The sequence below is a fragment of the Protobothrops mucrosquamatus genome, unplaced genomic scaffold (genome assembly GCF_001527695.2).
Source record: "Protobothrops mucrosquamatus isolate PMUCROS unplaced genomic scaffold, P.Mucros_1.0 scaffold415, whole genome shotgun sequence".
Classification (NCBI taxonomy): domain Eukaryota; kingdom Metazoa; phylum Chordata; class Lepidosauria; order Squamata; family Viperidae; genus Protobothrops; species Protobothrops mucrosquamatus.
The window spans coordinates 416,404-430,037 of NW_015386744.1; the positions used below are offsets into that span (position 1 = coordinate 416,404).

Here is a 13,634-nt window from a genome sequence, read left to right on the forward strand (position 1 = left end):
CGGGGGGTAGTTCGTTCCAGAGGGTGGGGGCACCCACAGAGAAGGCCCTCCCCCTGGGGGTCGCCAGCCGACATTGCTTGGCCGACGGCACCCTGAGGAGGCCCGCTCTGTGGGAGCGTACCGGTCTGTGAGAGGGAATCTGTGGCAGAAGGCGGTCTCGGAGATATCCAGGCCCGATGCCATGGAGCGCTTTAAAGGTCAGAATTAATTTATTCATGCCATCGGGTTCACCAGAGAGGCACTATAAGTGCAAGACTGGACACAACACATGAAAAAAAAATGTATCTCCCTAGCAATTAAAACCAATCCATTCTCCTTGGAGAGCATCTACAAGAGGTTTCCTCGTGTGTTTCCACATCTCAGGACTGTAGCAATGTCTTAGCTCACGTCATGATAGGAGTCTACATTTCCCTACGACAGAGTCCCCCATTCAAAAATAAGAAGTGGTTTATACGTTTGAATGGCATATCATTGGTTCCATACCTGTAGCACGAATGGGGCACATTTCTGGGGCAGTAGTAGCTCCCGGAGACCAGCACCGTCCAGAGTCACAACAACACTGGGTTTTGGTGAGCACTTGCTGCAGCTGATTGTTGCAACGGCCGTTGGTGAGAGAAGTAAAGCAGTATCCCGGTCGCACATCTGTTACAGAGAAGACATGAAAACATCCTTCAGTTCTTGAGAATAATTCTTGGGCAGATAAAGAGTACTCCTCTCTTTATACATATGTTCCGTTCAACTGGGAATCTACCCATTACACCCAGTATGTTCAATATTTTACGCCTTGGTATGAATTATATATTACGATAATATTTTGAGTTCTTTCTTCCCTTATCTTTCATTCTCTCCACTCCTTTAATTTTGTCTTTAACTGGTAAGATACTACTTCCTGAGAAAAACTTTCCATATGCTTCCTCTGGATCAGAGGTGGCATTTCCCAAAAAATTCAAAGCAAGGTTGGGACCTGAAGGCTACTGCAATGGTTTGTACTGGGGTCAACATTTAAATCTATCGTAACAGTGGTTTGCTCACAATATAACAAACAATTAACAACATAAATGATAAAAACAAGGAAGTAAAGAACAGGAACAAATAAATAGCGAGAATAAGATGGTGGTCTGGCCAGCAACACACACACACACTATATTCTACAACAGGTTTGCCCAAGGCCTATAAGAAAAACTTCTAAAGGACATAGAATAATAGGATTGGAAGGGACCTTGGAGGTCATCTAGTCCAACCCCCTGCTCAGGCAGGAAACCCTGTACCATTTCAGGCAAATGGCTGTCCAGTCTCTTCTTAAAAACTTCCAGTGTTGGAGCATTCACAGCTTCTGGAGGCAGGTTGTTCCACTGGTTAATTGTTCTAACTATCAGGAAGTTTCTCCTTAGTTCTAGCTTGGATCTCTCTGTAATAGTCTTCCACCCACTTCTTGTCCTGCCTTCCTGGAGGGAGGGGCAGAGAGAATAGGTTGACCCCCTCTTCTCTGTGACAGCTCCTCACGTACTGGAAGACTGCTATCACATCATCCTCAGTCCTTCTCTTCATTAAGACTAGAAATAACTAGTTCCCTCTGTCATTCTCCCGACATTCTTCACATCCTAAGGAGTTCTACACATGTCATCACCCGAAGGAGCAAATCTTTATCGGTAATGGTTCTCCTGTCTATTTAAGACCAAAATTTCCTTTCCAAAGTGCCCTGCACTGTTATGGAAGCGAGGGAAACAGGCAGGTTGAGGCTTAAAGTGGCAGAAAAAAAAATCTCATTTCCCCAGCCAATGCAAAAGTTCCAGGGTTCCGTCCTTTCCTTCTGTAAATGCTGCACAAGAATTTGGTGGAACCTTGGTTAGCCTCAATTTGCAATAATTGCGCCTGGGATAAACCTCGCTGGCTACGATACTGCCACCGCGCAAAAAAAAGCTATGTAAGGTTTTACACTGGTTCCTTCAGAAAATATTCCTATTTCCACCACCAATCAAAGTAGATTATATGGTTAGTCTCTCCCTTCTCCTTAGTGGGTTTTCTGTCGTAAAAAGAGAAGAAGAAAAAAGCAGGAAAGACAAAAAAGAAGAATTGTGGAATCCCTATTCATTTTAATGATTGAAACAAAGCAACAGGTTGATAAAAATCTTGCCCAAAAGCGGCCCATGAATGATTTCAAGTCAGATTAATTTTAAATTAAATTAAAAGACGGTAGAGCACTGAACCAGTGCCATGTTGGAAGCACACACGGGATATCCTTGAAAAAGAAAACAACAACAAAACAATAATAATAATAAAGTTGGAAGGGACCTTGGAGGTCACCTAGTCCAACCCCCTGCTCATGCAGGAAACCCTACACCATTTCAGACAAATGGCTGTCCAGTCTCTTCTTAAAAACTTCCAGTGTTGGAGTATTCACCGCTTCTGGAGGCAGGTTGTTCCACTGGTTAATTGTTCTAACTGTCAGGAAGTTTCTCCTTAGTTCTAGGTTGCTTCTCTCCTTGATTAGTTTCCATCCGTTGCTTCTTGTCCTGCCTTCAGGCGCTTTGGAAAATAGCTTGACTCCCTCTTCTTTGGGGCAGCCCCTGAGATATTGGAACACTGCTATCCTGTCCCTCCTTGTCCTTCTCTTCATTAAACTAGACATACCCAATTCCAGCAACAGATAGTCCTCACCTTACAACAGTTCATTTAGTGACCGTTCAAAGTTACAACGGCACTGAAAAAAGCAACTTATGACCATTTTTCACACTTATGACCATTCCAGCATCCTCAGCGTCACATGATCAAAATATGGATGCTGGGCAACTGGCTCATATTTATGACGGTCGCAGAGTCCCGGGGTCGTGTGTTCCCATTTTGCGACCTTCTGACAAGCAAAATCAGTGGGGAAGCCAGATTTACTTAACAAACGGGCTACTAACTTATCAAGTGATTCACTTAATATCTGTGGCCAGAAAGGTCATAAAAGGGGGCAAAACTCACTTAACAAAAGTCTCACTGAACAATCTAAATGTTGGGCTCGACTGTGGTCAGAAGTCAAGGAATTACCTGTATTTATAAATACAGTACATCAAGAAGAATTGTGATCTAAAGAAAGCAAGCGAATGAAAAATGAAGTAAATGAAGCATCCTGGGACAAGCAACTGTCAGCCCTCCTTGGGTTCTGAGCAGCACTTTCTGCATCTAGAAAGGCAGCCCTGCTCGTCTTTTTTCTAATAGCCCCGGTGCAAGACAAAACACAGACCGCAAGAGAAGACAGATACAAACCCCCAAGGGCCCGATTTTGAAACCCGTTAAAAAGCAAGACACAAAACAGTCACACAGAAAGCATCAAAGCTGGTCCTTCTCGTCTTAGAAGATACAATCTATTTTTCATACTCATATTAGCGGGGAGAAATCTGTTATTTTTTTTAAAAAAAAATGGAAGGAAGATACTGAAGTTCCAAAAAAATATAAATTGGAGGACAGATACTGAAGCCAATTCTGGCAGCCGCCGTTAACAAAAAAAATATTTAAGCCGGAAGTCTGAGGGATTCCTGGAAGTGTAAGAGACAGCAGGATATGAACACCCAGACTGGGATTTTTATTTTTATTTTATTTTTTTTTCTAGGAGAAAAATCTGCCGTGCTTGGCGTTCATCATTCTGGAAAAGCGTGTGTGCAAACCAAGCTGTTTTCCTTCCCAGGACGATAGGGCCAAAAAAGTCAGATTTAAGAGAACTGCCCATCTCCCAAGTGCTGCAGATGGCAAGTTTGGGGCCAAACCCATCCCTCATTTATTGTCAAACTCAGGTAACAGAGCTCTCTGACATGGAGCCAGGCTACGTGGAATCCCTGCAGATTCAGCATTTGTGGTTTTAAAAGTTTTGTAAGTTAATTTGACTGCCCCGAGGAAAGAAATGTGAGGGACTCATCTGCACATCCCAATTTCCATCAAAAATGACTTTGTATTTTTTTTTTTTACGTTTCGGAATAATCCATCCATCTGATTTTACACCTTTCTGATTGCTTCCTTAGCCGTTTTTATAAAAGTGCCAGTTTTGAGTAAAATGCTTAAACCAAAAAAAAAAAAAAAACCAACAACAACGAGAAAAGGAAAACATGTTTAGGCTAAACTCAAATGACATGAACCGGAAGTAAATATGACTGGCTCTGGAATGTATTAATCAAAGGAAGGATTAGATTATGCGCTGTTCACCTTTCACCTAAAGCTATAGATCGGGAAAACTCTACTCTCTGTGCCTGGTCGGCCAGGTTTTCATTTAATCCTGTCCATCAAGCCATGGTATCCCCACAAAGGTCAACATTAAAATGCTACGTAGCAGCAGACATGGTATAGGGTTTCCTGCGATGGACTAGATGACTTCCAAGGTCCCTTCCAACTTTATTATTATTACTATTATTATTATTACTATTATTGTTGTTGTTGTTGTTGTTTTGTTGTTGTTGTTATTATTAATTGGAAGCCTTTTGTAGACTTTTTGCAGGAGATGAAGAAAAATCAACTTTCAACGTATGGATTTGGTGATTTTTAAAACTTACAAAAGGTGGGGGAGGAGAGAAAAGAGTTTGTGGGCAGAAGTGAAAGACAAGCAAACTAGGGCAGCAGAAGAGAAAAGCAAACACTGACTAAGCACAGGGGGGGCGGTGAAGAACAGCAGTGAGCTGAGATTTAACCTGGACTGGAATGCTCTTTTTCATCCTTGAATTAGCCTCACAACAGGACCTGCTTCCTATCTCCTGCCTTAAAATCTACTGTCTGTCTCAGCTCCAAGCCTTTTCAGTCTGGGTCGCTCCAGGATGGAGCTGTTTCTTAGGAATCCTCAACTTCTGCAAGGCGAGGTTTGTTTCCCATCCCAAACTGTACTAAGAAGACCTTTCAGTTGAGAATATGGTTGGTGGGGAACAGGAAAGGAAAAGGGCTGTTTTTAAATCAAACCTGATCCGGGCCAAAAGAGCTTTACAGCTGAATTACAGGCATACAAAACGCCGAAAAGGAAAAAAAAGATTTTTGAACTAAGATGAGTGCGACTCACTCCAGACGAGAGTTGGTGCCCAGTTCCGTGGTTTTGGCTAGCGTCTTTGAAATACTGCAAATGTAGGAGGTACAGAGCCGAACAATCTTGCGGGGAGGGAGTCAGGTTTTGCATGTAGCATGTTTCGTCTTGAAAATGTTGCTGAAATTAAGAATGGCTAAGGGTCTGGAGTATGTAACACTTTCACTATTTCTTATCCTTGCCAAAATATCCGACTGTCCCATTAAAATACTTTGAGTCTAGAGCCATCGCGAGAAGTGAGCTAAGCTGGAATTTTGTAAGAAATAGGTCACCCTATTGCACTGACACTGGAGAAGTTGCTTGAGCATGATAACTTGGCCCAGAAACTGATAAACCAGGAAAAAGAACATATCCAAACATTCTTTGCAAGTTCATCTACAAGGCTGAGGGGCGCATTCCTTTCCACGTCTTTTAGGAATTCTAAGACTAGATCTTGGGTCAAGGGTTGATTTTAGTTCCCAATAGTTTGGCTAGCTGTACTCTCATTCACAGGCTGGATATAAAAGCAGGAGACAGACAGGAAGATGGTCCAAATGCCTCCAAGAAAATATTTAAAGCAGGGATTCGCAATGTTTTGTAAGGGGGGGCTGCTCTTACTACGTGTGAGCAGCACGTTAGGGTCGTTAGGAAGGAGAAATGCAAGCCAATGGTGTTTAGATCAAGGACAAAACCAATTAAACTAATTATTTCAATGAGTAAAAGATAGAATATGCATTAATAAGATGTAAAAAATAAAGCCTCTTTGGTGTCTAGTTGATAATTTCATAGACATCTCCAGGAATGTTTGTATGGTGTTGGTTGAAAAAGTCAAGATGGTGTGGTTGAAGTTGTGATTAGTTACAACCACTAGTTGCATACCACAAGTTGCAAGTCAAATGTATGGTCCGGAATTCCAAGTGCAGACACTTCAAGAATTAGTAAACATAAATATATTTGTTTCTCTATCTAAAGCAAAATGTTTTTGTTATTGTGCATATAGCATTTTGGGTAACTAGCAAGGAAAAAAAACACATTCTACCATACTCTTGTGAGGTCCAAGCTACAGTAGACATCAAATACCATCCTAAACTTTTTAGAAAGGCGTCCAAAATGAATCACCTCCTGAAGTAAATGCTTTCCAGATTTCTAAGGAAAAAGTAAATTTTATACGATTGGTTCTCTTCCATGTCAGTTTTGTTCTGCATTTTCCCCTCAAGTGACCCCTTCTGACATTAAGTGATATGTAAAAATCTGCGTTTGGAAAAGGGCATGTATTGTATTTCAAACAGGAACACACAGAAACTGTCCAGACTTAAGAAAAGAATCATAAGGGCTGCATTCTTCTAACCTTTCTTTCTTTCTTTCTTTCTTTCTTTCTTTCTTTCTTTCTTTCTTTCTTTCTTTCTTTCTCTTCCTTTCTTCCTTCCTTCCTTCCTTCCTTCCTTTCTTTCTGTCTGTCTGTCTGTGTCTGTCTTCTTTTTCTTTCTTTCCTTCCTTCCTTTTTCTTTCTTTTCTCTTTACTTCCTTTCTTCCTTCCCTCATTTCTGTTTTTCTCTCTCTTCCTTTTCCTTCCTTCCTTCCTTCCTCCCTCCCTCCCTCCCTTTCCCTTCTCTTCCCCCTTCTTCCCTCCCTTTAACAAAAGGAGCAGTTCCTTATATATATTTTTCTCAATCTTTGATTACTTTTTTCTCCTTCTCGTATTATATCTGTATTTCCAGTACGTCACAGGCAAAACCCACCTAAGTTGCATTCTTACTCTTGTAGACTGCTGATATATGCAGCTCGTTCTTGTGCTATTGTCATGGATTTTTTTTAAAAAAAATGCAGATATCTATCCGGAAACGCTAGCTTAAATGAAAATAGCTTTTAAAGGTATTTTACCAATGCTCTTTAATAGGAGGATGTTGACTTTGACTAAGGACCCTACTTTGAATGACCAAGTTGTAGGCAATAACCTCCAGATGAACAGAGTTCAAGAAAGCTTCCCAAAAGGTACTTCAGATGTTGGATTGATAGGAAACTCTTTAACTGATGCTTTTGGGGTGTGCTCTTTAATTAGTTATATGTGCTGCTTAGCAACTTAGAAGTAATGGGAAATGGGTATGAGTTCTCAAGCCACATAGTTTTGAAACACAACTTCAAACCCAAATCAAAGAGGGATGCTTCCTTAAAAGAAATAAGATTTGCCAATATCTGCTTAGGGGAAAGGAGAAAGAAAATTGGTCTAAATCTTCCTCCTACTAAACACACAGAAAGGCATTCACAGATGAGTAACCACTTTACAAAAACTAACTTCATGGAAATTCTTCAATACCTTGAAAAATATTAACATCATATTTCTGTGAATTTCTGTGTATCTTCTTGGATTCAAAGAACCGGCTTCCAACAACCTTACCCATACCCATACCCATGTTTGCAATTCCTTACTCACCAATGCACCCGGTGCCATCTGGGGTTGTAGCATATCCGGAAGGACATTTGCAGAAGTAACTGCTGATAGTGTTAGAACATTCGCCCCCTTCGCAGATGCCAGGGATCGTACGGCATTCATCAATATCTATGGATTTAGAAACAAGAATGAGTGGAGTGGAGTAGAGTGGAGTAGAGTGGAGCGGAATGGAATAGAATAGAAATGAATTAGAAAGAATAGAATAGAATATTTATTTATTTATTTATTTATTTATTTAACTTTAACTTATAGAATAGAATAGAATAGAATAGAATAGAATAGAATAGAATAGAATAGAATAGAATAGAATAGAATAGACAGATTGTAGAATAGAGTAGAGTAGAGTAGAGTAGAGTAGAGTAGAGCAGAGCAGAGCAGAGCAGAGCAGAGTAGACTCTAGTCCTTCCTATACTGCATTTAGGAAGAAAATATCCAATAGCTTTTAGTGACATTTTGCAGAAGCACACAAAAAGTCTCATAGTTTTGCTGATTAACACATCCTCACAAATATAACAGGTTGCCAAAATTAGGTCTATAATAAGAGTTTCTTGTCACCAATGATTGCTAATCAAAATTTAATGCCTGACTAATAGGGAAAGATTTTGGTAAACATCCCGAATTCTTTGGAACATTTTGGATTTACCAGCAAGAAAGATCTTCCCATCAAGGTCATTTGGCTTTTGGCTGCCATAAACAATGGACCGAAATGTAATTTGGATTTTAGAACATGCCCTCAAATGTTACTCTTACTCGACTGAAGCTAGATTGTATTACCTGGGCCTTACAACCTAGTTGATCCATTTGACTTCTAGCTCAAAGTCCCCCAACTTGACTTCCTTCTGATATGTTGAGCCTACAAGAATTCTCAGATCACATGGCCAAGAGTTGGGTATTCTTCTCAACGTATCTCAACCATTCAGGAAAAGGTAAGTGTTGAAATCGTTAAGGATTGTGTGTTTGTCTTTGGTATTAAAACTGGAACAAAATTGAAACAGCAACTAAGACTATGGGATTACACAATTCTGGACTTTGCATTCAGGGAAATGAGAGGTCTAATGTGATTCTATTGTGAAAGATAGCATGGCCATCAACCACTGACTTAAAATGCAATTCTCTCAAATCCTTTCCCCTTTAATGGTGGGCGTCTTTTTTAGTCATTGTTTCGGCAGTTTGACTTTCACAACTGCAACTTCAAAAAAAAAAAGACATCTGTTCTGCTGTAGCGTAATCACATCAAATAAAAGTCGCCCACTCTTTACACCTCCCTCCCAAAATCTCTTGAACTCAGATTACCTTTTGAGTTTTCACTGAACACTTTTTAAAAGTTGCTTCAGAAGATCTCGCATTCTCAGTCTGCACTTCTCTCTGCTAAACAACTTAGGAAGAGTATATACATGGGAAGGGAATATCTTGGCTTACTGAACAATTCTTGATCATTGTTCAACACACTCCTAGGAGCTTTCAAACAGGACCTACATTCATTTCGACTTGAAGTTCTCTTCGTGTCTCTCAGAAAGTTAATTGGTTATTCCTTATATTATCCAGCCTACCAGAACTTAAATATAATAATAATAATAGTAAAGTTGGAAGGGACCTTGGAGGTCATCTAGTCCAACCCCCTGCTCAGGCAGGAAACCCTATACCACTTCAGACTGTCCAGTCTCTTCTTAAAGACTTCCAGTGTTGGAGCATTCACAGCTTCTGGAGGCAGGTTGTTCCACTGGTTAATTGTTCTAACTGTCAGGAAGTTTCTCCTTAGTTCTAGGTTGCTTCTCTCCTTGGTTAGTTTCCACCCGTTGCTTCTTGTCCTGCCTTCTGGCGCTTTGGAGAATAGCTTGACTTCCTCTTCTTTGGGGCAGCCCCTGAGATATTGGAGCACTGCTATCCTGTCCCCCCTCGTCCTTCTCTTCGTTAAACTAGACATACCCAATTCCAGCAACCGTTCCTTATATGTCTTAGCCTCCAGTCCCCTTCAGTCCACTTCAGAAGTGTTTGTTCGGTTTGTGTTCTACAAGACTGTTGCTCTGAAAATATGATTGCATCAGTTCAAAATTCCAGCAACCGTCTGCATTTGCTTGGATGTCCTGCCTGCAAACCCACTGAAACAAGGGGGTCTGAATTTAAGCCGAGTTCAGTCGGTGGGAACCGTTTTAGTTAATTCCACGTAATCTCATGAAGCTGGTTTTCTGAAATGGGCTGCTACCGAGTTTCTCTCTGAAAAGAAACACTTCAGTGGTGTTTGAGAAGTTAAGACGTCCCTACCCCTTGGCTGCCCTTTGGCCAACATCGCTGGCAGACAGCATGAAAACTCTATTTGTCTGGATCAAATTCTTTGCAAATTGGTTTACATAAGACAAAATAAAAATGACAAAGTAGTTGTTGTGCAAAGATTATTATTTTAGCTAACGTTTAAAAATAAGTCCTGTGTTAGAAGCAGCCAGTCTCGCAGAATCTTAGGCATTACATTCAGGGCAAACTGTGTTACCACTTTAAAAAGGGTTGGTTTTTTTATATATGTGTGTTGTTGTGATTCACTGCAATGAACAGTTCACTTAAGGGTAACATCTCCTAAACGGTTCCACTGATGGCCATAGTATTAGACTACTTACTGCTAAATAAAGCTAAGAATCAAACTCCTGGGAAATAGTGGGGCCCTGAGTGTGTACCAAAATTTCGGAGGAGCAAAACTTGGTTAAAAATGCAACTTCCGTATTTAAGAATCAAAGAAATGCAACAGTTTTGAGGTTCCACGAAATGGAACATCTTAAATGCATGTTTTGCCATCAATAAATTCATTGTTGCCAAGTGATGGAGAAAACATACTGAACGTGAAGTTTTCTATCTTTCCACGGGGAAGCTCTGAAACGACTTACCATCACATTTCTGTGTCACTTCATTAAACTTGTGTCCAGCTGGGCATTTGCACTCAAAAGATCCAACTGTATTAATGCAATTTCCTCCTTGACAAATCCCAGGGATAGCTTGGCATTCATCCACATCTATCACGCAAAGCAAAAAGAACACCACAATTAATTTGTCCATAAAGATACAAAACACACATTCGTTGCTTCTGTATCCTGCACTAGATTTCTTCCCTCGGGAGAGATTTGTGAATTATCAATATTATGGCTGTGCATTTTTTTTCAGAAAAGATTCAGAAGTGGCCCATGTTTTTCATATGGATGTCTGAAAAATGACAGGGCTGCTTTAATGAGGTGCTATAGATTTTGATGTAGCTCTTACAAACCATCTTTTAGGTATCTGCAGCCCTATAAAATACTTTCTCAAGGGCGGGGGGGAGAAATGTACATTTCAGTTTGTTCTGCAGAAGTATATCACTTGGCAGACATTTTAATGAGGGTTCTGTTTTATTCCTAGATAAAACCAACCTACTGCATATATTACCAATCTTCCAGCACACCCTAAGATCTCTGTCTCATTGGACTTATTTTTCCCCACATTGTATTTAAAGTAAAATTACATAGAAACCTGTAATGCTGCAAAGCAAAAAAATTACTAGAAAGCACTCCAAATAAGTCCCATACATATTTTTAGATACTGTAATAACAAACAGTATCCAACAGTGACTTGTTGGAACAGAAAGAAAACAATATATATTGAGATAGTTAAACCTAAAAAAGCTGAAGTTGGTGCTGGAAGCTGTCAACGCTGCAAATGCCTGGAATGTATGTGCAACGGAAAAGAATCCACCATGCCGTACTGACATCTCTGTAACCTTAATAAATGCTTTTAGGATAAAAATATGCCTGAAAGTCCTTTTAAGTGTTTCGTTACTCAGACACATGACAGAAGCAATTTCACCAGTTTGCCCTCCGGACAATGGACATTTTAGGACTGTCCACATTTGATATGGCCACCATGACATATTCTCCAAAATGTCTAAGGCTGCTCGTTAGTTTAAAAATGGCCAGCCTCTGTCTAGGCCAGGGGTAGGGAACCTTGGTTCTTTTATGACTTGTGGACTTTAATACCCAGAATTCCTGAACCAGCCATGCTGACTCAGGAATTCTGGGAGTTGAAGTCCACAAGTCATAAAAGAGCCAAGGTTCCCTACCCCTGGTCTACTCTAGGCCAATGTTTCTCAACATCAGTGGCTTTAAGATGGGTGGACATCAACTCCCAGAATTCGCCATTCTGGGAGTTGATGTCCATTCATCTTAAAGCTGCTGAGGTTGAAAAACTAGGCTATAGAGAAAAACAAAAAACAAAGAAGATGTACTGTATACATTTCCACTACTTTGTTCTTAGCTCGTTCTTTGCAGCTAAAAGTTTTTCTTCTCGGTGGATACAATTTCTCAGAAATAAAGAGATGTATACAAATATGTAGGTCTCTTGGGATTTGCCGGAATAAATCAAAATCTTATGAAGATGTTCCTAAAGAGTTGGCAGAAGCTGAACAATGTCATCCAACAGCTTGGTTTATAAACTGTGGGAGGTGACCCATTGTTAATCTGCAGGGAACAGAACTGTTCTACAAATACTGGACTTCACTAAATTTAAACAGGAGCCAATGCTAGCTTAGGACATTGAACATGATCAACATGTATACATTCTGTTTATGTAGTTTTTCAGAGCTATTGCAGCTGTTAAGAGACACAAAAAAGTAATTTTTTTTTATTTTTTGCTAAACTATGTTTCTAAAACAATACTGGGTCTTAAATTCCCCTGGGAGAGATTTTGGATTCACAATAACAACGTGGGATGTTCTGTATAATCTTTACCTTTTCTAGAACCCACAAATTACCGTCTCTATAGTTAAACAACATTTTAGAGGAAGGCCTTGCAAAAAAGAAGAGAGAAGAAGGAAAAAAAAGAACTCCTCAGAGACAGGATCTTGAGAATATTAAGCCCACACCAATTCAGCACATAGCTGCTGTCCCTGTTAACTTTCTCCTATTTCCTGCCAGACGTTCAGACAATAAAAGAATTTATACAGCTGGATGTATTCGAAATAAAAGCCAAAAGCAGGGTAAGAACTTTGAACGGCAACACAGACTTTAGGCATCTTGGCACATCTTTTGAGATTCAAAAAATCAAACATAAATGGATTTCAATTAGCATGTTGTGTAATAGGCTGTTTTTAAACCCAGGAATCTTAAAGAGTCGTCTCCAGGTTTGGGAGATGGCTCTGTTAGCATGTTTGAAAAAACACGAAAAGAAAACCCTGGAAGGTTTGCAGGGTCACCAAAATTGGTTTTGTTTGCCTTAAAAACTCAAGTGCTTTTTGACCCTAGTAGCTTCTCAGTAGTGAAGTTATGAAACCTAGGAACTATATGGTAAAAAAGCAGGAAGGCTTTCATATCTGCAGGAACTGAGGACATGGTTAAAAAAAGAGTAGACCTAATAATAATAGATCTAACCATGGTTTCTACGCCTTCTTTTGTGTCTTTGGATGTTGGATGAAGCCCTCTTGAAATAGATACAGGTAGTCCTCAACTTACAACGTTCATTTAGTGACCGTTCAAAATGACAACGGCACTGAAAAAGAGCCTTAAGACCAGTTTTTATACTTATAATCTAGCATAGGGGTAGGCAACCTTGGCTCTTTTATGACTCGTGGACTTCAACTCCCAGAATTCCTGAGCCAGCATGGCTCAGCTTGGAAACTCTCCCTTTCCCCTCAGCATGGCTGGCTCAGGAATTCTGGGAGTTGAAGTCCACGAGTCATCAAAGAGCCAAGGTCGCCTACCCCGACCTAGCACCATCCCCATTGTCACGTGATCAAAATTTGGGCGCTTGGCAACTGGCATGGACCTGTGAGAGTTGCATTTGTGACAGTAATCACCAATTGTAATCTTGTCAGCCCGCTTCTGACAAGCAAAGCCAGATTTGCTTCATGATCAAGTGATTCATTTAACCACCATCAAAAAAGGTTGTCAAATGGGGCAACTGCCTTGTTTAACAACGTAAATGTCAGGTTCTGTTGTGGTTGAGGATGACCTGTATTAAGCAGGGCTTTTTTTCTCAGAGAAAAGGTGGCGGAACTCAAACCTGGCCACGCCCTCATCAAACCCTAGGACCGCCCCTTTAGAGAACAGGAATGCAAGTAAAATTTGGGAGGGGCTATTTCCGGTGCGGGAGGGGCTATTTCCGGTGCGGCCGGCCCGGAAAAAGGTGCCGGAACGCGGTTCCGCCGCGTTCCGG

General features: G+C 40.5%; 1 protein-coding gene across 1 annotated transcript in view; it reads right to left on the reverse strand.

The window, feature by feature from the left end:
* Nucleotides 1–13,634, reverse strand: part of FBN1 (fibrillin 1) — a 149,130-nt gene that overhangs the window by 94,702 nt on the left and 40,794 nt on the right. The window contains exons 6-8 of the mRNA XM_029284183.1: nt 10,343–10,468; nt 7,452–7,577; nt 484–642 (exon numbers count right to left, since the gene is read on the reverse strand). Coding sequence (XP_029140016.1) covers nt 484–642; nt 7,452–7,577; nt 10,343–10,468 — 411 coding nt within the window. The remainder of the gene's footprint in view (nt 1–483; nt 643–7,451; nt 7,578–10,342; nt 10,469–13,634) is intronic.